Raw genomic sequence first — 25138 nt, forward strand, 5'->3', positions numbered from 1 at the left:
GTTAGGTTCCGGACCTGAATGAATAAAGTTCTCTGGGTTTGTGTCAGATTTTTTATCAGGTGACGTTTTCTAAACGGATTTGACGGTTCATTCAACGACAATATTGTCGCTCCTTCTAAAAAATTGACAACACGACTGAAAACCTGTCCGGTTAAACCTAATGCGGCGTCAAAGACCTGATTACCTAATCGACTTGTCCGACTGCAATCAGGCGCCTGATCGGAACCCGAGAGTGTGAAAACTCCTATTCACAACAATGCACTACTGCACATCAGTTTTTCATCAGATCCGGAACCTGACCGGTGAAACCTGATAGTGTGAAAGGGGTCTAATAGAAGCCTAGTTCAACCCGAGCTGTTTGATATAATTTCGAGGTGTATAGGTGCATCAAAGTTTGTCCCCAGGATAGGTTTTTACAGAATATAGGTTGAAGAGATGATCCATGTGCTCCGTTGAGACACATAGAGCTTCAGGTGGTAACGCACGGCCACGGCACTAACTGCACTCCTTTTTAGGGAATTTTTGCAAATTTATTTGTAAAAAGGCAGCTTTTAATCTCGCTTTTGCTGGCTGGATGACCGGCTGGCTTGATGGCTGGTCGGCTCGCTGGCTGGCAGTAAATGCGAGCCCGTAGAAAGACGAGGAGTGTATATGTACCTACAAGGACCGTGTAATTAATTTAGGGACGGGTCTACATGATGTGGGGTGGGCGAGATCTAGGCGTCACCCCCGAGCGTTTTATACCCAAAATTACAGCCGATTACGGGAATAACATAATTCTCACATGTAAATAATTGATTGCCATTTAATTAGACTGTAATTAAGGACACAGTTCAGTATCGTAATAATACAACCCCATTCATTTAATCTTAATCAAATAGTAGGCGCACACATCGTGTCAACGACTTGGAGAAAGTGCTTCATTATCCAACCGAAGAATCAATAAAGAAGTTGCATTTCGGAAGCGAAGTGACTTTCACTATGTGGCGCTTGAATGCAAACGACATTACCAGAAGGTAATAAACTTCCACCGGTTTACAAATGTCCATTTAAACCTTGCACGCTTTAACGTATAGTGGCAAATGGCAATTCCGTTTCTCAAAGAAAAAATGTGTGGTAATGTTTACATTTTTTAGGTACTTGAAAATTAACGGATAATATATTCCAATGACATCAAGATTGGCCCAAATTAATGTCACTCAAACCTGTCCTTTGTAAGATTTAGCGTGATACAAAGCACTTGACGCACGATATTAATTAAACAATGGGGTTCGTGTAAATAACTGCCCAACAATGTGTCTTTCTACCTTCTCTCTTTTTAAGGTAATTACCTACTATGTGGAGCACTTAAAAATCAATTTGAACACCCTACTCTCTTTATAGATGCATTTCTGAGCTTGCAGTAGCTCACTACTCGTTCGTCACAATCAATGAACAAGACGTCCTTCTGCTGCTGATATAGTAACATCATCGCGCAGTTTCTTGTGGTAACGATATTTAATATCGTCAAGTGAGGTTAGATTAGACAGTATCGCCCCAACTTTCTAGCAATAATGGATCGGTTTCAATTAGTGATAGTGGTTTTTTCAACAATTTTTAAACTGACTTCCTGCGCCGATCCACCGGGTGGTTACTACCAAACGAAGTACGACGCCTTAGACGTCGAGGAGATTTTAAATAATAAAAGATTAGTGATCCATTACGTTAATTGTTTATTAGATAGAGGAGCATGTCCTCCGCAAGGAGCCGATTTAAAACGTGAGTATTTTAAATTGGTGAAAGTACAAAATGTTTGTCCATTTAATTTTGATGTTACTTCCGTTTTGACTGTGTCACGCTGAGGTGAATATTAAACGGAAGAGACGCTTCATAGAAATGTTATGTCATAATTCATTGTTTTAAATTAGTTGGGGTACGTAATTTTTCGTACTGCCCTAAGATGGAACAATAGTAGCATTTTTCTCATTCCAAAGATTTTTTCTTCGCCATTATCGTGTATTTTTCCTAATAATGGGGGGTTTCCTTGTCAAATCTAAGTAATTAATCAAAATTGTATTTTAACGGTTTTTTTACGTACCTAACCTTACTAATTATTAATGCAATGTTTTCATTATGCAAAGGATGCAGTGCGGTTTTTTTAACTTTCAACCCGGTACAGACAATTGTAGAACCACGACTAGGGTGGTTTAGAGATGTGACCATCTGGTATGGTTTGAATACGTCCGCAGTAGTAATTTTGGATTAACAAAAGTGCAATAATACTACACTTAATTTTATTCATGACTTCGTTAGCCACGATTAGGTGCCCCTACATCCGTGTAGAATTCCAGAAAATGTGCAATAAAGCGTTAAATTCTTAATTTTTCCATGTCTTTAGGGCATTTTGGCAAAAAAAAGGTGCTTTGTCGCCTAGAAAAAGAAGTATTTTTTATCATTCAAAAACGCACACAGGTTTCATTTCAAGACTAATCCTAATTAGATTCAGGTCTTGAGTTTTTTGAAGATTGTAATTTATTATGTAACTCAAATCGACAGACTTGGTAATTTGCGGTGTACTTAGAACTCGGGGTAATTATAATATTAAATTGGTTAATTTCCTACAAAAAAACTGGTCCCTCCTGAGAAATCAATTTTCTTTGTTTGCCATAATATTCATTGCCGTATATCCGAATGGAAAATTCGGTTCGTAGGGTTGTGGAAGTACTTCCAAGTTGATAATGGATCTTATGGCTTGCTTTTTGGGGACAGGTTTAATAGACAACGATCACTTATAATAATATGCAGTTGGTTTTTTGGATATTTCCGTTTTCGTTTTCCTTAGGTAGGAGCATACTTTTTGCAACATTTCAGATACTATGTATTGAAATTGAAATGAAGGTTATACTATAAAAACAAGGTGCTATACCTGCAAAATTCTAATTGTATAATAGGTACCTATTTCAGACCATTAGTTGTAATAATCGAATGAGCGCATTACGTAACCTTACAAATTCGGTTTTTTAAGTAAATTTCGTTGCAGCTCTAATTGAGGCTAATGCACTCACTCACTTGGTGTTGTTGTCGCCTTATTAGAAAGGGTAAAAGTGTTTAAGTAGTTAACGGATTGCGTTGAAATTTTAATTGTTCTTTTTTCACCTGTTTCTTAAAATTTGAAGCAATATGCCGAATAGTGGGTTTTTAGGTATGCAATTAGAGTAAGTGAGGAAACGTTTATGAAATTACATGGAAATAAGGTACAGTAGTTCGCATTATATGCATACTGAATATATGTGAACACCATTTGAGATGATTGCATATAAGCCTAGTAAGTAGGTGCTAATCGAAATTAATTTTCTTATATACTATCGCGATTCTGCAGCATTGCTATGACACTTTTCTATAACTATTTCTATGTATGTGTTTCTAGGACGCGATTATTATTTGATGGAAAGCAGGTCAAGTAACGTGGTAAATTAATGTGCTTCAAACCAGAACTGAGGATGAATTAATACAAACAGACCTGAAGTTTGATTTTCAGTTTTTGGTAAAATGCTGTTAAAGGGCTTCGGACTTAACCCAATTAAAAAATTCAATGTAAAACATGATTTAATTCTTTTGACATAAACAAAATGAACGTAGGAGAAAAAAAAGGTGTCTAGTCTAGGCACTGTATCAGAAATTAGTTTTTGAGTCCTTTGGTTAATTTTCTCAAATTTAATCCTTGTAAAAGAAATTGTAAAAAAGCCCATTTTTAAAAGCGATTTCATTTTTTTTCAAAAAATTAGGGTGGCAGGTATGCGCTAAGTATGAATTAATTCAAACGGAAGTTTGTTTTTGAATCTTTTCGTGAAATTCTCTCAAAAGGAAGGATGTCTTAATCCTCTTAAGAAGTAATTCTGAACTGTAAAAATATTAAACTTTAAAAATATTTTAATTAAAAAAAATGGGAGTCTTTTTTCATGTATAGGTAAATAGCTGTCTATGGTCTAAGTATGAGTTAATTCAAATAGAAATTAAATCCCGCCTTTGAATATTTTTGATAAAAATTCTCTCAAAAAGCTTATGACACCCTTTTTAAAAAATAAATCGCAATAAATCCAATTTTAAAAATCATTTAATCCTTTTTACAAAATTGAGGCGCGCGAATTTTGTATAAATATCGGCCCATGCGCTGAATATAAATTAAATTAATGTTTTATTTTTAAATCTTGGTTAAATTCTTTCAATTCTTTCAAAAAGAAATTTTGAATTGAAGGTGGAAGAATTTTTACCATTAATTTGTGGTTTTTTTTTAGTCAAATTCTCTGAGAGGAAAAGGTAAAACCGAGGGTAATACTGAATTGTAAGCATTAAAATTCTACAAATTCTAGATTTAGTTCGTTTCAAAATTAAGGTGGGAGGTTTTTTGCTATTCATAAATACCTGTTTAGGCGCTGAGATGAATGAATTAATTCAAACAGAAATTATTTTGGTGTTTTGGGCCTTTTGGAAAGATTCTCTCAAAGCGTTCATGTAGACTTAATAAATGTTTTACCTCTTTCATAAATAATAGCTATGCACCTAGTTAAAGTTCTCTCCCAGGTTTTACATGCTGAATAGGTACTGAATTGTAAAAAGACCAATTTTTAAAATAATTTAATTCTTTCCCAAAAATAAAGGTGGGGGAATTTTTTCCATGCGTTAAAATAGCTGCCTATGCGCTGAGCAGCATTAATTTATCGTTTTAAATCTTTTGGTAAAATCCTCTCAAAAGGCTCATGGCAACCCTCAAAGTATTTATATGGTTTTGTTTATTTGGTAAAATTCTCTAAAGCACTCAGGACTTAAAAATTATTCTGAATTGTAAAGAATCCAATGCTTTAATTCTTTTCAAAAAGATGTAGGAGGTGAATTTTTGCCATCCACTAATAGATGTCTATGGGAATATGAATTATTTCAAACAGAAATTAGTTAGTGGTATTGAATCTATCTGGTAAAATTCTCTAATTCTGAATTACAAAAAAACCTACTTGTTACATAACTTAATTAAAAAAATAATAAGGTGCTATTTACGAACTGAGTATGAATTAATTGAAACAGATTTACTAATAGTCTTGAACCTTTTGGTGAGATTCTTTCAAGGGGCTTACGATTTAACCTTTTTGAAAAATCGAATTAAAATTGCCATATACCTCTACTTTCAAAAATTATTCTTTCTTTCAGAAAAATTCATGTGCCGAGTATAAAAAAGAACCTAATTTGTGGTTTTGAACCTTTTGGTAAAATTCTTTCAAAGGGTTCGTGCCATTTTAAAAGTAATTCTGAAATCTAAAAAAGCCAATTTTAAAAACGGTCTAACAAATTTAAACATGATTTAAATCTTTTAAAATAATTAATTTAAGAAATTAATTTGTGGTTTGCATTTAAGTAAAATTCTCTAAAAGAGCTTATGACTTAATTCTTTTATAAAGTAATTCTAAATGGTTAAAAAATCTAAAATCCTATTTTGTAAAACGATTTAATTATTTTCAAAGATTAAGATGGGCGATTTCTTTTCAACCATACAAAGATGATCTATTATCTAATGCACGTGACAGCACAAGTTTTTTGGATATCTCAGAAGCTAGCAATGATTGTCGTGTTTTGACTTTTCACTAATTTCACTATCAAAATCAAAATCGTTACACAGTGGTTATTGTTCGGCAACGACTTTCTTTATTCTGTATGTCATATAACATCAGTGATGCGGAATATAGCTGTCGTTCAAAATCAAATCGTTACCATTACGATATCGTTTGTTAACGACAATATACAGAATAGGCCTCTTAGTCCAGTGAATAGGGACAAAAGACTCTGCGTTGAGGGGCATCCTATCACAACTATGAATTGACCTATTGTTTCGGCACCGACGTTGTATGATAGGAAAGCATAAATTACTAAAATAAATAATTTGCCAAGACCGGGTAAAAGAAATAGTTATGTTCCTTCCATTTATCGTTATAATTGAGACTATTGCCCTCAGAAAATTTCAACCAATCATATTAATGCATATTACGGAAATCACCTAGCAACAGACAAATATCCTCGAGTATTCATGCACTTGTGCAATACCCGCGGGTATTGCTTATGTGTAAATACCTAAAATGAAACTTAAATAAATAATTCCAAATTTTATTAACGAAAATTACAATTTGTAAAATGGCAATTTGTAACTCAACCCATGCTTATTTTCGGTTTCATGATGCTTTTTGAAAAACCATGTCTTTGAAAGGATCGAAACAAACATTATATTCTTCTTATCTTGCAAAATTTTTGTCGGGCAATAGTCATCCCGTATATCCCTCGTGCACGCCAAATAGCAGATCTGAGTATATTCAGGTATTTGGCGTGCACTTGGGATATAATACTTGAATATCGCCCTACACCGCTATCTTGTTTTCGTTTTATTCAAGTTATTTTGTTAATCACATTTACAGAACTGACCTACCTTCCCCGAGGCGACTTTTTTTATGGCATCGGAAAAATGTTACCTATCGAATTGCAAGTATTTAGAGCGAAGGATATCCACCTTCCTTGATAATATTTCTTGTTTGTGTAGTTACTGCGTTACCCTCAAAACAACTCAGCAGGTGAGGGCGGATCCCAATAATTTCATGTATTGTGTTCTAATGCAAATGTGGGCTTATTGTTCACGATAAGGCATTTCTAATAGGCACTCCCCTTGTTGGTGAACGTGAATTGTACCTAAGTAGGTGGGTGCATCAGTTTCTGACATTTTCCGATTTTTCATTAAGTTACAAGGATGTGAAGGATGTATGAGCGTAATTATCTTAACATAGTCCCTACGGAAACAATGTCTCCAGGGAATGTTGCTCTCGCCAGAACATGCAATTTAGGAAAGTCATTCACAGAAACATCGCCAATGTATTTGTATTATCCCATAGATTAACTTTAAGACTGCATTTCATTCTCTTCAGAAGACAAATTTGCTTTCAGATACACTTGTTTTGAGGGTTGACGCCTTAGGGGAGAGTTCATCGGATATCAGTTTCAGTTTCCTTCTTTTGGAACGAATGGAAAAAAAGAAACCATTGTGCTCTGTAAAACAGTTACGTTTCATTTCATCGAAGAGTCATATCCATTTAGTAATAATGATAATTGATGCTAATCATATGTATATATTTGTGTGTGTCTTAAAATGCAAAAAAGTTCGCGTTTACGGAGATTACACTTTACGCATTATGGATAATTTTGTAAACATGTAAATGCAATAAATTTTTATGACTACCATGTTTACCAGGAATGATACGCTGCGCTGGTTAGATATGAAATTATATACTTACGTACCTACCTATATACGAAATATGTAGGTTATGGCCGTTTCCACCATAACTTTAAGCAGAGTTGCTTATTATCCATGGAAACCATGGTCCCGACGGACAAATCAACGCAATGGATTTTAAGTTCAAGAGTGGCTTAAAGTTAACAGTGCAAACGGCCCTGATAGACTTTTACGTTTCATTCATTCAAATGGATAAATAGGTCAGAAACTGGACAGTTTTTGATAGGGAAAGAAATATTAGTTCTTGTTTTTTGCCGTAGTTATACTCGGAAAGCGTTGCGAAATTCACTTATCCTCCTTGCGATGGGCCAGAGAAGGTAATTTTAGGAAAAAATCCGTGCCAAGAACGAGGGTTCCGTTTTGACGTGAAACGTTACATATGTATACGGACTGTGACAATGAAGGATGCAAACGATTCGGTAGTAGATGGGACCAAAATAAACGTGTTTTAAACCATTCTAGGATCAGAAATGCTTCGTTTAGTTAGAAACTACGTCCCCAACATTTTCGTTCTCTAGTTCGTTCCTCATCAATTGTTTTCTCAGCAAAGTTATAGCACATAAAGAGTTGGAGCCTACAACACCAGATAAAAATAAAAAGCAAATACGAAAATTTCGGTTTTTCTGTCATATCTTCGGAAGTAATCGGAATTTTCTTGTTTTCTTTACGGCATAACAATTACTCTGTAATTGCGCAACTTTTCCGCATGATAGAAATCCTTATCTTGGAGACAGTGTATATCGACACCTTTTTATAAATAAATCAATAATTTTACTTTTTTTTACTTATTTTAATATTAAAAAGCTCTCTTTCTGTTACTAAAAATTTTGATGCAAGAGTGCCTCTCTTACGGACATCATTGCGTCGCCTTTTTTCGTACACTTTGTCCAAAAAACCAATTTCGTTCCGCAATATTAATTTCACTTTCTCTTCCCCTTTTGAACTTGAGGCCTAAAATTATCCCACCGTCTGGGGGGAAAATAAAAAAATCAGTACCTAGTGAAGATCACCATAAGCTCAGCTCTCATTCTCTCATTTTCAATATTTCTGAAAGAGAGATTTGCATTTCGGTTAAATCGCACGACCAGTAATAAGTTCGTTGATACTAAGACAGTGAAACTGTCTACTTTCTGATTTTAGGGGGCATATTTGTAAATATAAAAACACGCTCTATTTGAAAGTTCCTTTAGTGCGGTTGTAGCATACCTGGCCTGTAAATAAATCTTTGAATAGCTGCCTTATGTCTGCGATACGACTTTTATTTGAACAATTTTGGGAACTATTTAATTTTCCCTTGCAACTAACCGAATAGTACAATCGCTTCTGATTTGTCAAAAGATTTCGCTTAACCGGCAATGGAAAACACTACTGTTATTCGTGCCTTTTTTCCACCATTTTTTATACGCACCACATCATCTAATGGATACAATAATATTATTATCTTACGCGTTGGCAGAACTTAAATCATATAATCGCTGTACTAATTAAAGCGAAATTTGGTAACCTTGGTACGGATGGACGAGCAAAAATCGTAAGTGCTATGAACTCCCCTATTTCCCGCGCGAAGTTGCATTTGCATTGATCTGTACTGAATGGCCAAGTTGCATAAAACCAACGGACACTTACATAATTTCACGCTTTCATTTTTATTGACCATCAGTGCTTTTGTAAACAATTGAGAGAAATCCATAAACGTTTACTCCACGCCCCCACAATAAAAATACGAATATAAAACAATTCAATTGATCAAACGTTTGCGACACACCATAGTAATATTGTTTTTAATTGCAGAAATTCTACCAGAGGCTCTCGAAACAAATTGCCTAAGATGCACGGAGAAGCAAAAAGAAATTATAGTACGAACTGTTCGACGCCTACGGGCGGAATACCCAATTTTGTGGAGCGAATTGGTCTCAGAGTACGATCCCAACGGGGAATACTTCGTACGATTTGTATTAACTTTGGATCCAACGGTTCAAGTCGAGGACCAGTCTAACTTGTTGAGCAATCGATTTGGGGATGAGAATTTCCCGAGCGACTTATTCCCAACAACGCGAAAGCCAACTTCACCACCAACTACAACGAAGAAAACCAGACGTACCTATCATCCGACAAGATCACCCACCCCTCGTCCTACAATGCCAATATCAAAGTCTACGCCTAGAACTACCGAACCGGCATTGACGAGAACTGAAGAAGACGACCTACTATCGAATATATTTACAACAGCACCGCCACTGTTTAACAGATTCGACTCTGAAACCACTACACCAACCCAGACATCAGATAAACCATCAACGTACCCACCAAGTCGGGCGCCAGAGATACCCACCACCGCTACCACAACCACTACCACTACCACCACCACGACAAAGCCGTCAACAACAACAACCCAACCTCCCCTTATCTTCGGGTGGCGTCCGGTGGCATACGGTCCTAGTCCACAAGCGCCAAGACCCCCCACCCCTTTGGTTCAGAGCAGTGTACAGCTTCTGTCATCGTTAGGCCAAATCGGCACGCGAGTGATTGAGGCAGGATCACAAGTTGCCGGAATGGTACTAAACGCATTTGTGGGTAACAATTAATACAAGGAGTCTTCATTTACAAAGATGGTTTTACAGTTTCGTGCCAAACGTGTCATCCATTATCATTAAATGTAGGTATAGTCAACGGCACATGTGATAGCTGAGTGAACAGTAAATTTGGGAATTTTCAAGAGATTTCCAAATAGCTTTTAAAGTCGTAATCGACACACTACCTGATTTATTTCAATCGTTCTAGATTTTATGGATAGTCTAACCTACTTAGACTAGTACTGCATAACTAACAAATAACACTGCAAGTGTTCCATATACATAAAATTAGTGCATTCAGTCTGAAGTTCAATGTAACAGTAATCAGACTAGTAAGTGAATGTAAAGTGGTTTTTGATGGGAGTACCTAAATTAATTCATCAACTAAGTATAGGATGGCTGACGTACTGATTATGTCTGTATTTTAGTGAGATTTTTATATTTTTAATACTTTGATAGTGAATATTCGTGTTATGTTAGTAAAACTAATAAATTTTGCAAAGTTTTTATTATATTTTGGCAACGCGAAGGGGGTATGCTAGCGGGATTGGTATAAAATAGGCAGCACTTTAAAATAAAAGGTATTTGAGCAACGGACGTACGGCGAAAGTATCTCCAACAGTTACATGCCCCATTTCTGGAATAGTGCACTAAAATTATGTTACTGTTTATCCAGCTACTAAGGTTTTTTATCTACAAAGGTCATATTGATTTTTCCGTTGATGCTAATAGCTAAAGGTGATCAGGTTATAATTCTAGTCGTAGGTCGGGTTTATAAAATAATGTAGATATAATGATGAGAAAAGCCTGGATCTGATTTCTGTGCAATTGAAAACATATCTGCAACATTCTGTGGTGGAGAATATTTTTGCAAAATGAGAGTATTTTAGTACGTATAATTAGATATACCTTTAACATCAAAAGGCACTTTAAGGTGCTTTGAGGTTTAGTTCTGAACGCAAAATGAAAAACACTGGCTAATTTGACCCTTCTTGAGTACTTTTTAAGTTCAGATAACAGTAGTCGACCTCAAATAAACCTCTCGCCAGGAAAGATTGCCGGTCACAGAAGACCTGATCCCGGTCTACAATCTGTGTTTTTCTAAAGATGTGAGCGACTTCCGGGATAGGATCGTGCCAATGTTGAACGAAAAGTCTTTTCATTCAACATTGGCACGATCCTATTCCGGAAGTCGCTCGTATCTTAAAAAAACATAGATTGTAAATTGACACAAGGTGTGCCTTGACCGGCAATCTTTCCTGGCGACAGTTGTATTCTAATCGTGTTTTCACAACCATGGAGCTGAGTAGAGTAAAAAATGATCCAATCATTAGCAATCAATATCCCCCTTCCCATTAATGGGGGTTCCAGAGGAGCAGAAAACCGTGGCGGCATGCCAAAGAGTGAAAAAGCATATTATGTGCCAATTTTTATAGCTTTACTAGAAATGCGAACTTTATCTCACTTCTGGACCTGAGACTATTAGACGCAAACACTATTTGCCAGTAGAAATGAAGTAGAAACGTATGACTTTAAGTTATACCTTTCGCAGAAAAATGGGCTTCGGATTTTATTCACAGTTTCTTTACGGATTAGGCTCCCACTGATAACCACAGCCTTTAGTCTTTAAGACCCTTTAATAAGCTTTCGATGATTTTCACAGAGTTGCAGCATCTAAGAGGAGTCCTTCAGTGCTTTTAATTAGCTTTGAATGATTTACAAAGCCATTTAGCTTTAGGAGTCCATAGGTGTATCTCATATCTGAGGTCTTTGACAGCCTTATAAGGACCTTAAGAAGGATGTCGAAAACTTTTCCATGAGGGTTTTAGAACCCTCATTGGAAAGCCCCCATTTGAAAGCCGAACTTTGAGTGGCCTTTAGCACCAATAATAGATTTTTATTAATCATTTAAGATTTTTATGAAAGCTATTACATCTTTAACACCTCTTATGAATCACCTACAGTCTCGAAGAGTATCAAGAGGCTCTAGAATGCTTCTAGTGTTTCAGAACCCTTGAGACTCTTAAAGAGTTGGGCTATTAACAGATTTTATATAAGACGATTCGTATACTCATATACTTAAATGAAATCTTTGTGTGCTGGGCGGTTTCGCTCGGGGTTTCCAGATCCAGCGGTGGTACGTTCGATGGTGTTTTACCAAAAACTGGAATGAGAGTGATCAGGCAGACCGGTTTGGACGAGGATGCAACACCGGGGAGTCTGGGCCCTGTCCGCTGAGGTCGAAGTTTATAAGTATCTTCAGTTGATGCTACGGAGAGAAATATCCAAGTGATCTCTCATACATAAAACACAGCTGTGATAATGATCCCTAGCTCAGCAGCGTATCTGGCTATTCGTAGTCGGGGTGTTTCGGTCTGTCCCTGGTGGGTTCGTTGAAGCATGTCGAGTTCATGGGAGTCCGGCGTTGAAGGAATTGCTATCCCGTACTTTAGGATTCTTCTTCTGGTAGCAAGGGGAGTTCTCCTACCTCTACTAGTAAGCTTTTAACTTGGCTCGTTCTGTATGCTCCTAGACAAATGCGGTAGGCGGAATTCACAATCGGATGAAGAGTGTTCAGGAGTGATTCGCAGAATCATATATTATAGAATCATAATCAAGCTTGGACCCCCCCCCCCCCCCCCCCCCCAGCATGAAATCGAGAGGTCGTGCTCGTAGAGGGAATTTGAATTCTGAGAGAATGGTTGATAGTTACGATGAACAAAATGACGCTGATAACAGATCTCTGGGGTAGCCCGTTAATAGAGACTAGTGCGGACAAGCTTCCATTGTTTCTCACTCTCATGTGTGGGCGGTTAAGGAAGTTCGAAAATTTGAGTGATATCATGATCTTGATGACTTGAGTGGTCCAGGTTGTTTCGTAGACTTTTTCTATATCCAGAGAGACCAAGAAGAGGTGCGCGTGGTTAGCAAGGGCACTACTCACACCCGCTCCTATGTCGGCTAGGTGGTCAGTTGTTGATCTGAAGCTGCGAGAACCGAACTGATGGGGTGCTATCAGATCTTCCTTTCCTGGGCGCCATCCGAGGCGCCGCGCCGGCAAACCATTCTTTCCCGAACCTTACACAGACGGCTGTCGAGGCAACGGAAAACGTGTATACCTATAGTGCGTTTTGCAGTGACCTTTCAGTACAGGCTCCTATGGAAAACAGTGATGCCATACATGTAAACGTCAGTATGCACTATATAGCAGTGCTACCCATACGCTATGATACGATACCACTACGTCTACATTAGATTACCGCATTATACTTTTCCCAAGAAAAGCGACTACGTTGAAGAGATATTTTCTCAGATTTTTGGAAAAACGTTAAATTATTTGTAGACATTTTTGAGGAATAATGCATCTAAATTGCAAATAATCCGCTTGGGCTCGAGCAAATGAGCTACTATGGGATCTCGAACTTCATTTGGTTAATTCTGTGTTACCTTTTACACCGTGAGAAAAATTTATTTGGTACCTACGTTACATTTAAATACACCAAAAGAAATACAAAACTAGAACACTTTATCAACTGGAATGGATCATACCACCTACACCTCACACACAGTGCAGCTTTCTTGTTCGTTTTTCACCGCTTCATAACATTGCGAATGTAGTATGTGCCCGCACGGCAATACGTGAAGTGTTTTACGTGTGGTGTGTAAGTTTTCGGCACAAACCGGACAGTTCCCGGCGGCACAATCCGTCACGCACTAAAATTGAGTAGAGACGATGAGACAATAACAATTGTAGGGATACCTACCTTATGGTTATCCATCAATGTACGTGCCAAGCACATGTTGCATTCCGTACAATGAAAGTAATTGTTTTGACCCCCCACACGGCACAGCCCGCACTTATCGCAGTGGAACTGCCCTTTCCAATAATCGTCGAAAATGAAGCACAGAAGACACGCGTACTGAAATCCGTAAAGTTACATTATTGGCTTAGGAAAACTTCTTAAAAACCTTTCCGAACGAAGCACGACAAGAGTCACATTGCTTTTTCGCGTCCTGAAGGGTATTGCAAGCGATGCACAGCAGCTTACTGATGCTTGTACGAATTAAAGCGTGATCCTCACTCTCATCGTGACAGACGTGGCAAGGGTATACGTTGTTACAACACGGGGCCTATGAAATAATTATTAGGTATCGACATAACTTGCGGAAAGAACATACCATAATTCGACAATGCCGTTTGTAGTGTTCGCAGCCTGACTGCCAAAATTGGGAAGTTGCAGCTTCCGCCATGTTTGTAAATTGGAAAACACCTAAAACATTCTGGATGTGACGCGGGCATGAAAAGCATCAAGTTCGAAAAAGAATTAAACCATTGAATGTAGGGTTTTTATTCAATAATTAAACTCACCCTGATGAGACGAAATTAAGACGCCAAAAATAATTCACCTGACAGCTTGTTTAAGTAAGTATGCAGCATTCATATTTTTCAAAGCTTGCTTGATTAGTGGTCTAAGCGGCATGTCTGCAGGTGAAATTTAACAACGGCAGAGTTTTTCTTTAATTTTTACAGGCGGCCATGCATCTATTACGTGTTTGAATCATAATCTCTTTTTTAGCGCATTTTTGCAAATTTATTTGTATAACGGTAGCTTTTAATCTCTGGCGGGCAGGAAATGCGGGCCCCTATAGGAACGCTGTAGAAAGACGGAGCCGTGTAATTAACAACTAGATAAGGGTACATGGGTTGGGCGCCATCCCCGAGCGTGGTGTGTTAACGTGGAGATTTTTCAGTTTTTTCCTACCTTCTTCTACAGTTTTGGTCCGAGTATTTGTAAATTGTTATCGTCGGAAAGATCTTGTAAACGCGAACAACTCCCGCGTGACGGAATTTTGTTATTTTTTCCTATTAGGGGCAAAATTACCCACCTTTTGCAAGGCGCGCGTCTTCAAGAGGTAATCGACTTTGAGCGCCCAAAAGTTGTTAGAACTCGGTTACAGAAGCGCAAGATATGATAAGTACCTCCCCCCAAATCGACCAACGAATTGCGGGTGAACGGGACGTCTGAAGCGAGTACCGACAAAGGGAATGCGGTATCCTTCGACAAGTTCTTACTAATACTGAAGTCAAAACTTCAAACGCCAATTGCGGGTGAATGGAACGTCGGAAGTGGGTATTGACAAAAATTGTCAAAACTTTAAACGCGCATTCCGGGTGAACCAGAAGTCAGAAGTGGGTGGAGACAAAGGGAATATGATAATCTTCGAAAAGATCATAATGATGGCGGAGTCATAACTGGCTAATAGAATACCAATCTGCCACACAAAAATGCGCTGAAGTCTCTTCGATCTCACACGAGGACTTTCATAATTTAGCCCCACAAAAGGGCGTTTAAAGTACGCCGAACTTTCGTAAGTAATGTTACTTCAAATATGACATATGAAACTATAATCTAGAAAAAATTCTCTCAGATGGCTTTCTGCAAATGCAACAGATGTCTTTGGATGATACCCTTTATTGGAAGTTTTCGCAAACGCACGTGGTTTAAAGTATTGACTGAAGTTTTGAATGAATGCACCAAAGGGTACAAGATTTTGACATTTCCTTCATATATGCCAGCATTAACGATGCATTTAAGTCTTTATTTAAAAGATGCTTCCTATTTATCCACGCCAACAACCTTTCATATTCTTTATAATAGGTTTTTGCATTTGGATTTTACACCTACCAACTTTTCTTCTACTTTTGCAACAAGCCGCTTAATGGACGGTGTATTATCACCTTCAATCGAAGTCATTTTAGTTACAACGACGGTGACTTTTATCGCACTTAATTAGAAATGTATTCTAGTATAACGTCAATATGATTTCATTTTATTTCCCTTATTTTTAAATTAGATTGCAGGTATAATAAAAAATACTATAAGAAAGGCGTGTATAATTGGTTCCGCTAAGCGTTGTGGCTTTAAACTCGTTGTGCGTACTTTAAACACTTGATTATACACTTGTTTCGTAGTATACTACCTTAATCTTTTAACTTGCGTTATCTCTCTAAGATTTTTATTTCCATAATATGAGTTTGAGTCACCTCATTGTTTGTCCTTACTGATCGTGATGGCGAACGAAAGTCAACGTGAGTATATTTCACACATTCACTTTATATTGGCGAATCGATTTCAGATCATCGTAACGTAATCTACACGGATAATAAACCTGCACGTCCAGATCATAGAGGAATAGGCTACGTATATTACCACTCCATGTTAAAAAATGGGGAAAAAATCGCACAGGTTTCTCATTGGCGTATTTTCGTTTTACATGTTTCTATTTTAGATCGATGGAAATACGGGTGTGGAAGAAAGCTACGGTCAATTGTTAACGAGGTGTATTCGAACTGCAATTACAATGCAGATTAAGGGTATTAGACCTGGGGATTTTATTTCCATATGTTCCCCAAATGACGTAGATTGTGTCGTGCCGTATATCGCGTCACTTTTCATAGGAGCGATATCGGCTTCAATATGCGAAGAGATGTCAGTGGAAGAAAACCTTTATTTACTAGAACAAGTTAATCCAAAAATGATATTCGTATCCAAAGGAGCGGTTGAGTTGATTGAAAAAATTTCGGAAAGGTTGAAGGATCACCCAGTTATTGTAGTCTTCGGTGCGACAAACAAGCACACTGCTTTCGATGAATTTTTGGTCAAACGCAGCCAAGAAGATCAATTTCGCCCTCGAGAAGTGGATAGCCTTACTGAGACGGCCATAGTTGGTTTTAGTAGTGGTTCGACGGGTAGACCAAAAGGAATTTGTCATACCCATTACTCTATGCTCTCCAACTTCACATTGTCGTAAGTACCAACAGCTCTACTGAATTCATTGAGAAAATCACTTTTTAGTGATCGAAAGGAAAATCTACGAATTGCGGTATTTTTCTCGTCCTACTGGACACTCTTCCACGTCTTCGTGCATGAAACGTTAACAAACGGTTTCATCAGAATCGTCTTTTCGGGCTTCGACACGATGAATCCGTGGCCGATACTCAACTATCATATAGACTATGCCCTTTTAGGCCCGAACGAATGTATGGCTTTTACAAGAACCGAAAAGCCGCCATTCGCTGACCCATCCAATTTAAAGGAACTAGCCATCGGTGGCAATTCCATAAGCAATGATCAAATCGCAAAAGTGCAATCTGTATTTCCGGATGCGTTCATTCACAGTACATACGGTCAAACGGAAGTATTCGAGGTGATCTTTAACTTTCCATCTAGAAGTCTTGCCAGGAGGTATACAAATTCCGTCGGCCTTCCTATCGCCGGTTTTCATTACAAAGTAAAATTTGTCAGTCACGGTTTTGATCTACATACGAACGATTTCAGGTGGTAGACTTAAACACCGAAGAAATTTTAGGGCCAAATCGGGAAGGCGAGCTGAGGCTACGGTCGGCGTGTCAAACTTCGGGCTACTACAATCGCGACTCGTCAGAGATGTTCGACTCGGAAGGTTGGCTCAAGACGGGTGACTTGGTGTACTATAATGAGGAGCGGTGTTTCTTCGTCACTGGCAGAATTAAAGAAAGTTTCAAGTACCTACATCACCATATTAGTCCAGTGGAGGTCGAGAGCGTACTTTTGGACCATCCGTCGGTCGGAAGGGCGATTGTTCTGGGGCGTCCCCATGAGACGGATGATAATCATCCGTTCGCTTTAGTCGAGTTACTACAAGGTGCAGTCAACGTAAAGGCGGATGATCTCGTACGTTACGTGGAAAGGAAAGTTGAGGACCCAAAGAGGTTGAGGGGAGGAGTAAAGATAGTGAAATCTATTCCTATAACCCCTACTGGTAAAGTTAATCGCTTCAAAGTACGAGATATGTTGAAAAAACGAGAAATCTAACCATTGCCTTTTCCATGCCTTTTAGTTGTTAGGTAATTTACAGCTTTGGGCAATTGTTAAATGTGTTTAGATGAAATGCGCCCAACTAAAAAGTTTGATTTTCGTATTATGTGCGTTCTATTATGTTGTTTAGTAAAGTTTAATTGAATATTTAACAGAGTTGGGCGGAATAAGATCCCCGAAGACTCAAATTTCCCTAGGTTATGGGCCCAAAGTCTAAAGTAATTAAACGTAACAAGAATAAAATATCAGCTGTATATTTCTCTTGTAAGTTTGTTGTAGGTTAGATTACGGGAATATACTTTGTAGTTCCTTTTTCTGACACTAGAGATCATGCAAAATATCTCTCTGTCTCCAATAATATCGATCCATTTCTCCCGTGAGCTATGTATTTTTAAGATGATACAACACTCTATTAACATCGAATATTTTTTTAGGGTTTTTCTCTTTGGATTCTCTTTGTTTTTGTACCTGAATATTACAATCTACGTCGATATCCTTTGATAAAAGTGATAAAATTTAACCGACTATGTAGCTCGGTGGTAGAGCTTTGAGCTACATAGCCGGAGGTCGGGTGTTCGAACCTGGGTTGAGGTAAGAATTTTTCATCTGTGACAGAGATGGGAATTTCCTTAGATCAGTTTCGAGCATTCTGCCGGCTACTCCGAATTAGGTTTTCCTGCAGTTTTCCTAATTCGTAAGGTGAAATACTGGAGTAGTATTAGAAAACGAAAACAGTACAGATTTTCTTTAATTTTTACAGGGGGCCACGCATCTATCGCGTGTTTTGTACCATAATTTCGTTGTTAATCTTTTAACGTGTTTTATCTTAATTTATTTGCCATAAAATAAGTTTGAGGTACCTCATTGTTCGTCTTTACTCGCATGTCTATTTATATTTATCCTTTCTATAAACTACTTTTTAATGCACTGAATTTTTCTTCAAAGGATATAAACAAATGTTTGAAGGTGGTCAGTGTATCATATTCTACCATTTATTGTGTTTCTTTCTTTGATAATGATTTATGGTAAATTTTCGTTAGGTTTTTACGCAACTGTTATACTGCCTTCTAAGTGAATTAAATGTCTATGGTTTATATTGGCATTAGCTGGCGATATGAGCAATTAAAGTCTGAACAGGTTATTCTCACTTGTGACGGGATGGCGAACGAAAGCCAAAGTGAGTACCTATGTTTCACACATTCACTATCATATTAGCGAAACGATTTCATATCACCCTAACGTAATCTCCTCGGATAATATGCTCGCACTTCCAGGTCGTAGAGGAATAGGCTATGTGTATTACCACTCCATGTTAAAAAATGGGGCAAAAATCGCACAGGTTTCCCATTGCCGTATTTCCGTTTTACATTTTCCTATTTTAGATCGATGGGAATACGCGCAATTGTTAATGAGGTGCATTCGAACTGCAATTACAATGCAATTGAAGGGTATTAGATTTTTGAAATATTTGAAGTATTTGAATCTCAACGAACCAGAAAAAATGGAGAACTTCATAACATATGAAGGGTATTAGGCCTGGAGACTTTATTTCCATTTGTTCGCCAAATGACGTAGATTGTGTCGTACCGTATATCGCGTCACTTTTCGTAGGGTCGAAATCGGCTTCAGTATGCGAAAAGATGTCGGTGGAAGAAAACGTTTATTTGCTAGAGCAAGTTAATCCAAAAATGATATTCGTGTCCAAAGGAGCCGTTGAGTTGATTGAAAAAATTGTTGAAAGTTTGGCGGATGATCCAATTATTGTCGTCTTTGGTGCAACAAAAAAGCACACTCCTTTCGAAGAATTTTTGGCCAAACGCTGCCGAGAATATCAATTTCGCCCTCGAGAAGTGGCCAGTCTTGATGAGACGGCCATCGTAGTTTTTAGTAGTGGCACAACGGGTAGACCAAAAGGAATTTGTCATACCCATTACTCTGTGCTCTCCAACGTAACAGTTTTGTAAGTACCAACAGCTCGACTAAATTCATTTCGAAATCAATTTTTTAGTGGTCTAGAGGAAAACCTACAACTTGCGCTATTTTCTTCGTCCTACTGGACACTCTTCCATGTCACTGTTCATGGAATGCTAACAATCGGTTTTACCCTAATCGTCTTCTCGAGCTTCAACGCGATGAATCCCTGGTCGATACTGAACTATCGTATAGACTGTACCTTTTTAGGTCCGAACGAATGTATGGCTTTTATAAAAACGGAAAAGCCTCCATTTTCCGACCCCTCCAATTTAAAGGAATTAGCCATCGGTGGCAACTCCATAAGCACGGATCAAATCGCAAAAGTTCAATCTGTGTTTCCGGATGCGTTCATCCACTGCCTCTACGGTCAAACGGAAGTATAATCATCCGTTTGCTTTGATCGAGTTACTAGAAAATGAAATCATGGTAACGGCGGATGATCTCGTACGTTACGTGGATAGCAGAGTTGAGGACCAAAAGAGGTTGAGAGGAGGAGTGAAGATAGTGAAACGTATTCCTTTAACTCCTACTGGTAAAGTTAATCGCTTCACAGTACAAGATATGTTGAAGAAACAAGAAATTTAAATAGCAAATGCTTTTCCATGCCTTTTAGTTGTTAATTTACTTCTTTGGCCAATCGGTAATTGTCTTATAGTCCTACTAAAAGGTTTCTTTTTTATATTTGAAAGGGTCTACTATCAGAATTTCTGATAAATCGGTATTTGGGATATAATTTATTACGGTTTTAGTTACCCTATTGTTGTTTTACTGTACCCAATGTTAGTGGTGACGTATAAAATACTTTTAATCACGTTGTTTAGTAAAGTTTAATTGAGTATTATAAGGGTTGAGAAAAATAACACGGCCAAAGACTCAAATTTCAATAGGTTATGGGCTCAAAGGCTAAAGCAATTAAACGTATGACAAGAATACAATACACAAGGTTTATTTCTAACATTATCCCTATTAACCTCGAGCAATTTTGACAATTGGAAATTCCGATTTGTGGGTGGAAAGAGTCTAAGATATGTTGGAAATTATACCGAGGCATTTGACAATGATGAACTGAAGAGTTCGAGTTCAATGGAAGTGAAATTTATAATTATTCAATGCAATGGTTAAAGATGCACAAACATCGAAAGCAATGATGGACACTTTGGAAAAAGTGTTCAAGAGGAAATCTGTGTTTACAGAGTTAATGTTAAATTAGAAACGTTGACGTTAATGTAATAAAAATGAAAAGTTAAAATATCATTTTTTAGCGTAACACAACGAAGTTGAGGTAAAGCGTATGTGCTCGTGTTTCCGTCTGTCCGTCCGTCCGTCCGTTCTATTCTAGTGACAAATGCAGGATTACAGGTTCGTGCAACCCAAAACTGACGTAATCAGGGATTATAGCAGGAATAAACCTAGATTGAAATAATAAAGATTATTTTAATCCAATACTAAGTCATGCAAACAAAATTTTTATTTAATCTCATGTTTGGCAAATAATCTTGGATTTCAATTATAATTTACTTTCTTGCAACCGGCCGTGACCTTTCAAGGATTGTAATGAAAACCTACGAATTACAGTAATTTTCTCCCTCTACTGCACAATCTCTATTCACACGTTCCACTCAATTCTCGGCCTGAGAGCTGAGCTATCTAATAGGAATACCCCATTGTTCGTCCTTACGATCGAGTACTCCTCTGTCTCTATATCCTTTCCCTAATACTTCTCAATTTTGATTATTGAATTTTTCAACAAAATACTTATATTGAAACATTTTTGAAGGCATCCTAAAAAGGGCTTTTCTCAATTGGCCACTATACGATTAATTGGGAAAACCTTAAGCGCAACTCCTCTGTCTACCCTTTATTGTTTTTCTTTCCTTCTATTTTTGGTAATGATTTATGCCAAATTTCCGTAGTCGAATTGCTCCACAAACTTTCCACTTGCGTCTCAAGTATCAATTTCTTTAGAAAATAAATGTTTGTTCTCCAAATTTTCTAGATTACTCCACTTTTCTCTTTTTATTAAGTTTCATAATCAGCAGCGCTAAATTCCATCTCAACGACTCTTCAGCAAGTTCAGCTGAAAGCTCGTGAAAGGTAAATAAGTCACTCACATATATATTTTTAAGTTAGTATATTACCTCATTAAAAATAAAAAAAATACTTTCATTAAATGGCCTTGACTATGGTTTACATTGGCATTAACTGGCTCATTAAAACTTTAAAAGTAGAAAAAAATTATGTACGATATGCGCATTTAAAGTCTGAACCAGTTATTATCACTTTCGGGGTGATGGCGAACGAAAGCCAAAGTGAGTATATTTCATACATTCACTTTAATATTGGCGAATCGATTTCAGATCATCCTAACGTAATCTCCACGGATAATACGCTTGCACTTCCAGATCGTAGGGGAATAGGCTACGTATACTACCACTCCATGTTAAAGAATAGGGGAAAAATCGCACAGGTTTCTCATTGCCGTATTTCCGCTTTACATTTTCGTATTTTAGATCAATGGGAATACGGGTGAGGAAGAAAGCTACGATCAATTGTTAATGAAGTGCATTCGAACTGCAATTACAATGCAACTTAAGGGCATTAGACCTGGGGATTTTATTTCCATATGTTCTCCAGATGCCCTAGAATGTTTCGTGGCGTATATCGCGTCATTATTCATAGGAGCGATATCGGCTTCAATATGCGAAGATATGTCAGTGGAAGAAAACCTTTATTTGCTAGAGCAAGTTAATCCAAAAATGATCTTCGTATGTAAAGAAGCCGTTGAATTGGTTGAGAAAGTTGCTGAAAGGTTGGCGCATGACCCAATTATAGTTGTCTTCGGTGCAACAAAAAATCACACTCCTTTCGAGGATTTTTTGGCCAAGCGCTGCCAAGAAGACCAATTTCGCCCTCGGGAAGTGGCCAACCTTGATGAGACGGCCATTGTTATTTTTAGTAGTGGCACGACAGGTAGACCAAAAGGAATTTGTCATACCCATTACTCTGTGCTCTCCACTGTCACATTTTTGTAAGCACCAACAGCTGGACTAAATTAATTCTGAAAACAATATTTTAGTGATCGAAAGGAAAACCTACAACTTGCGATATTTTCCACGACCTACTGGTCAGTCTTCTACACCTTCGCTCATAAAACGCTAACAAACGGTTTCACCAGAATCGTCTTCTCGGACTTGGAAGTGATTAATCCCTGGTCGATACTGAAGTATCGTATAGACTTTACCTTTTTCGGATGGAATGATTATATGTCTTTTACAAGAACTGAAAAGCCGCCATTCGTCGACCCCTCCAATTTAAGGGAACTAGCTATCGGTGGCAACTCCATAAACATGGATCAAATTGCAAAACTTCAATCTGTGTTTCCGGATGCGTTCATTCACAGTACATACGGTCAAACGGAAGTATTCCAAGAGATCTTTACCTTTCCAAACAGTGCGGCTTCTAGAAGTCTTGCCGTGAGGTATCCAAATTCAGTCGGGCTACCCCTTGCCGGTTTTCGTTACAAAGTAAAATTTTCCAGTCGTGGTTTTGATTTACATGCGAACGATTTCAGGTGGTAGACTTAGATACCGAAGAAATTTTAGGGCCAAATCGTAAAGGCGAGCTGAGGCTACGGTCAGCGTGTCAAACTTCGGGTTACTACAATCACGACTCGTCGGAGATGTTCGACTCGGAAGGTTGGCTGAAGACGGGTGACTTGGTGTACTATAATGAGGAGAGGTGTTTCTTCATCACTGGCAGAATTAAAGAAAGTTTCAAGTACCTGTACCACCATATTAGCCCAGTTGAGATCGAGAGCGTACTTATGGCGCATCCGTCTGTGGGAAGGGCGGTTGTTCTGGGTCTTCCCCATGAGACAGACGATAATCATCCGTTCGCTTTGGTCGAGTTACTAGAAAATAAAGGAAATGTAAAGGCGAATGATCTCGTACGTTACGTGGATAGCAGAGTTGAGGACCAAAAGAGGTTGAGGGGAGGAGTTAAGATAGTGAAACGTATTCCTTTAACTCCTACTGGTAAAGTTAATCGCTTCAAATTGCGAGAAATGCTGAAAAAGCAAGAGATATAACTGGCAATCTTTGCCCGTTAATTTCAATGTTAAGACATTCTTTTGTTTAATACACGGGATGGGTGGGTTTCTTAGTAGGAAAACTTCCTTGTTATGTTATTATAAAGATGTACTATGATAGTTGGGGAAAAATCGGTTTTGCAAATAAAAAAAGTTTGCTCTGCACATATTCAGGATATTTGTCATGATCCTCTTGCACCCCGGAAAGTCACCACCATGTATGTACAGAAGAACTGGTTTCGAAAATCAAGGTTTTTGAACAGTAAAATTCTCTAGAGACTTTTAGCAGACGCGACGCTTGGGGGCTCTAGAAGAGCATTAAACACTCCTAGATACTATTAAACGCGAATGTCTTTAATGGCATCCTAAATATTTTTAAAGTTCTAAAATCATTTAGAAAACTAATAGTCCTCTTGAAATTTGCCCCAAGATCATGGCTTACGATCCTGGATCAAGGTTCTGGCTTTGGATTCTGGATCGCGCCTTCTAAACTTTAAACGAACCTCATCCCGGCCTCGAAATTCGCAAAAGGTCCTCTTCTAACACCAACTTTCAGTATTTAACTCATACTCTCCTACTTTCCAAAATTCGAAAATCTTCCTCCAATTAGCGGATACGTAACAACTCAACAACCAATCACGCATCTTGTCCTCCCTTAGGTCACGCATCCAAATTTTTACAATGAATTCCCTAATCTCCGATAAAATTTTTCCACTCCGGTTTTTGAAATGCATTCTAATCGCTAATAAATTAAATCATCCTTTTGACAAAAGTAATAAAACTACCCATAAATTCAAACAAAACTAACAACCCAAAATTGATATCAAAATAAACGATTAATTGCCCTACATTTAACAATTCTAAGAATTAATCTTATAAACAGGGAAACAGACCACTTGGATACAACTAGAAACGAAATAATCATTTTTTGCACCACCACCACCAGAATAATTAAATAGTTTGGCAGGCGGATCGAAGATGGCAGCCAACAAAATGGCGGATTTAAAATGGTAACTAACACAATCGAGAGCGTATCCAAGATGGCGCCCAACAAAACGGCGGATTTTAAATGGGGACTAACACAATGGAGGGTGGATCCAAGATGGTGCCCAACAAACTGACGGATTTAAAATGGCGACTAACAAAATTACTTGCAGGAAATATTTAAAGAAAATGGTTTGTATGTGGTAGATATTTGAAACAGCTCTTCATTGTTTCATAAACAAAGAGTGCGCTAAATTCAGACCGTAAAACTGCAGTTCCTTCCATAGTTATCTCTTTCATTATACAAAAATAAATAGCAACTATAATATGAAAGTTTGTACAGACAAAGTAGTTCCCCACA

At 37.8% G+C, this 25138-nt stretch overlaps 4 protein-coding genes across 6 annotated transcripts; 3 read left to right on the top strand and 1 right to left on the bottom strand.

Annotated features, from left to right (window-relative positions):
• Nucleotides 1-1401: 1401 nt before the first annotated feature.
• Nucleotides 1402-10380, top strand: LOC116176644 (mucin-5AC-like). Its single transcript, XM_031495343.1, has 3 exons — nucleotides 1402-1758; nucleotides 9092-9870; nucleotides 9922-10380. The coding sequence occupies exons 1-3, from the start codon at nucleotides 1554-1556 to the stop codon at nucleotides 9952-9954; spliced, it is 1017 nt and encodes a 338-aa protein (XP_031351203.1). The 5' UTR covers nucleotides 1402-1553; the 3' UTR covers nucleotides 9955-10380.
• Nucleotides 10381-13333: 2953 nt separating this feature from the next.
• On the bottom strand, nucleotides 13334-14414 carry LOC116176646 (RING finger and CHY zinc finger domain-containing protein 1-like). Its single transcript, XM_031495358.1, has 5 exons — nucleotides 14243-14414; nucleotides 14053-14144; nucleotides 13843-14004; nucleotides 13638-13793; nucleotides 13334-13587 (listed from the first exon to the last, which is right to left on the bottom strand). Exons 2-5 carry the CDS (start codon nucleotides 14122-14124, stop codon nucleotides 13426-13428), a joined length of 552 nt encoding a protein of 183 aa, XP_031351218.1. The 5' UTR covers nucleotides 14125-14144; nucleotides 14243-14414; the 3' UTR covers nucleotides 13334-13425.
• A 1510-nt stretch (nucleotides 14415-15924) lies between these two features.
• On the top strand, nucleotides 15925-17986 carry LOC116176643 (luciferin 4-monooxygenase-like). Its single transcript, XM_031495327.1, has 5 exons — nucleotides 15925-15964; nucleotides 16012-16121; nucleotides 16165-16682; nucleotides 16731-17166; nucleotides 17214-17986. Exons 1-5 carry the CDS (start codon nucleotides 15946-15948, stop codon nucleotides 17727-17729), a joined length of 1599 nt encoding a protein of 532 aa, XP_031351187.1. The 5' UTR covers nucleotides 15925-15945; the 3' UTR covers nucleotides 17730-17986.
• Nucleotides 17987-18875: 889 nt separating this feature from the next.
• Nucleotides 18876-23962, top strand: LOC116176635 (luciferin 4-monooxygenase-like). Of its 3 annotated transcripts, XM_031495291.1 has the most exons (6): nucleotides 18968-19692; nucleotides 19741-22015; nucleotides 22064-22173; nucleotides 22217-22734; nucleotides 22783-23230; nucleotides 23278-23962. In XM_031495291.1, exons 2-6 carry the CDS (start codon nucleotides 21877-21879, stop codon nucleotides 23791-23793), a joined length of 1731 nt encoding a protein of 576 aa, XP_031351151.1. In that variant the 5' UTR covers nucleotides 18968-19692; nucleotides 19741-21876; the 3' UTR covers nucleotides 23794-23962. The 3 variants fall into 3 exon arrangements, with proteins under 3 accessions (XP_031351171.1, XP_031351151.1, XP_031351160.1); XM_031495311.1 differs by lacking the exons at nucleotides 18968-19692; nucleotides 19741-22015 and adding an exon at nucleotides 18876-18909; XM_031495300.1 differs by having other exon boundaries at nucleotides 18968-22015.
• Nucleotides 23963-25138: the final 1176 nt, after the last annotated feature.

Source organism: Photinus pyralis, unplaced genomic scaffold (genome assembly GCF_008802855.1).
Source record: "Photinus pyralis isolate 1611_PpyrPB1 unplaced genomic scaffold, Ppyr1.3 Ppyr1.4_LG1, whole genome shotgun sequence".
Taxonomy (NCBI): domain Eukaryota; kingdom Metazoa; phylum Arthropoda; class Insecta; order Coleoptera; family Lampyridae; genus Photinus; species Photinus pyralis.

Bases quoted from the DNA above. Each gene is read 5' to 3' on its own strand.
- LOC116176646 (XM_031495358.1), bottom strand. From the start codon at position 14,124: ATGGCGGAAGCTGCAACTTCCCAATTTTGGCAGTCAGGCTGCGAACAC. The intron at 14,005-14,052 runs GTATGTTCTTTC...ATTATTTCATAG, and splicing joins AACGGCATTGTCGAATTATG to GCCCCGTGTTGTAACAACGT. The intron at 13,588-13,637 runs GTAGGTATCCCT...ACTCAATTTTAG, and splicing joins CATTGATGGATAACCATAAG to TGCGTGACGGATTGTGCCGC.
- LOC116176644 (XM_031495343.1), top strand. From the start codon at position 1,554: ATGGATCGGTTTCAATTAGTGATAGTGGTTTTTTCAACAATTTTTAAA. The intron at 1,759-9,091 runs GTGAGTATTTTA...TTTTAATTGCAG, and splicing joins GCAAGGAGCCGATTTAAAAC to AAATTCTACCAGAGGCTCTC. The intron at 9,871-9,921 runs GTGGGTAACAAT...ATGGTTTTACAG, and splicing joins GAATGGTACTAAACGCATTT to TTTCGTGCCAAACGTGTCAT.
- LOC116176643 (XM_031495327.1), top strand. The intron at 16,122-16,164 runs GTTTCTCATTGG...TTTCTATTTTAG, and splicing joins ATGGGGAAAAAATCGCACAG to ATCGATGGAAATACGGGTGT. The intron at 17,167-17,213 runs GTAAAATTTGTC...GAACGATTTCAG, and splicing joins TCGCCGGTTTTCATTACAAA to GTGGTAGACTTAAACACCGA.
- LOC116176635 (XM_031495300.1), top strand. From the start codon at position 21,877: ATGGCCTTGACTATGGTTTACATTGGCATTAACTGGCTCATTAAAACT. The intron at 22,174-22,216 runs GTTTCTCATTGC...TTCGTATTTTAG, and splicing joins ATAGGGGAAAAATCGCACAG to ATCAATGGGAATACGGGTGA. The intron at 23,231-23,277 runs GTAAAATTTTCC...GAACGATTTCAG, and splicing joins TTGCCGGTTTTCGTTACAAA to GTGGTAGACTTAGATACCGA.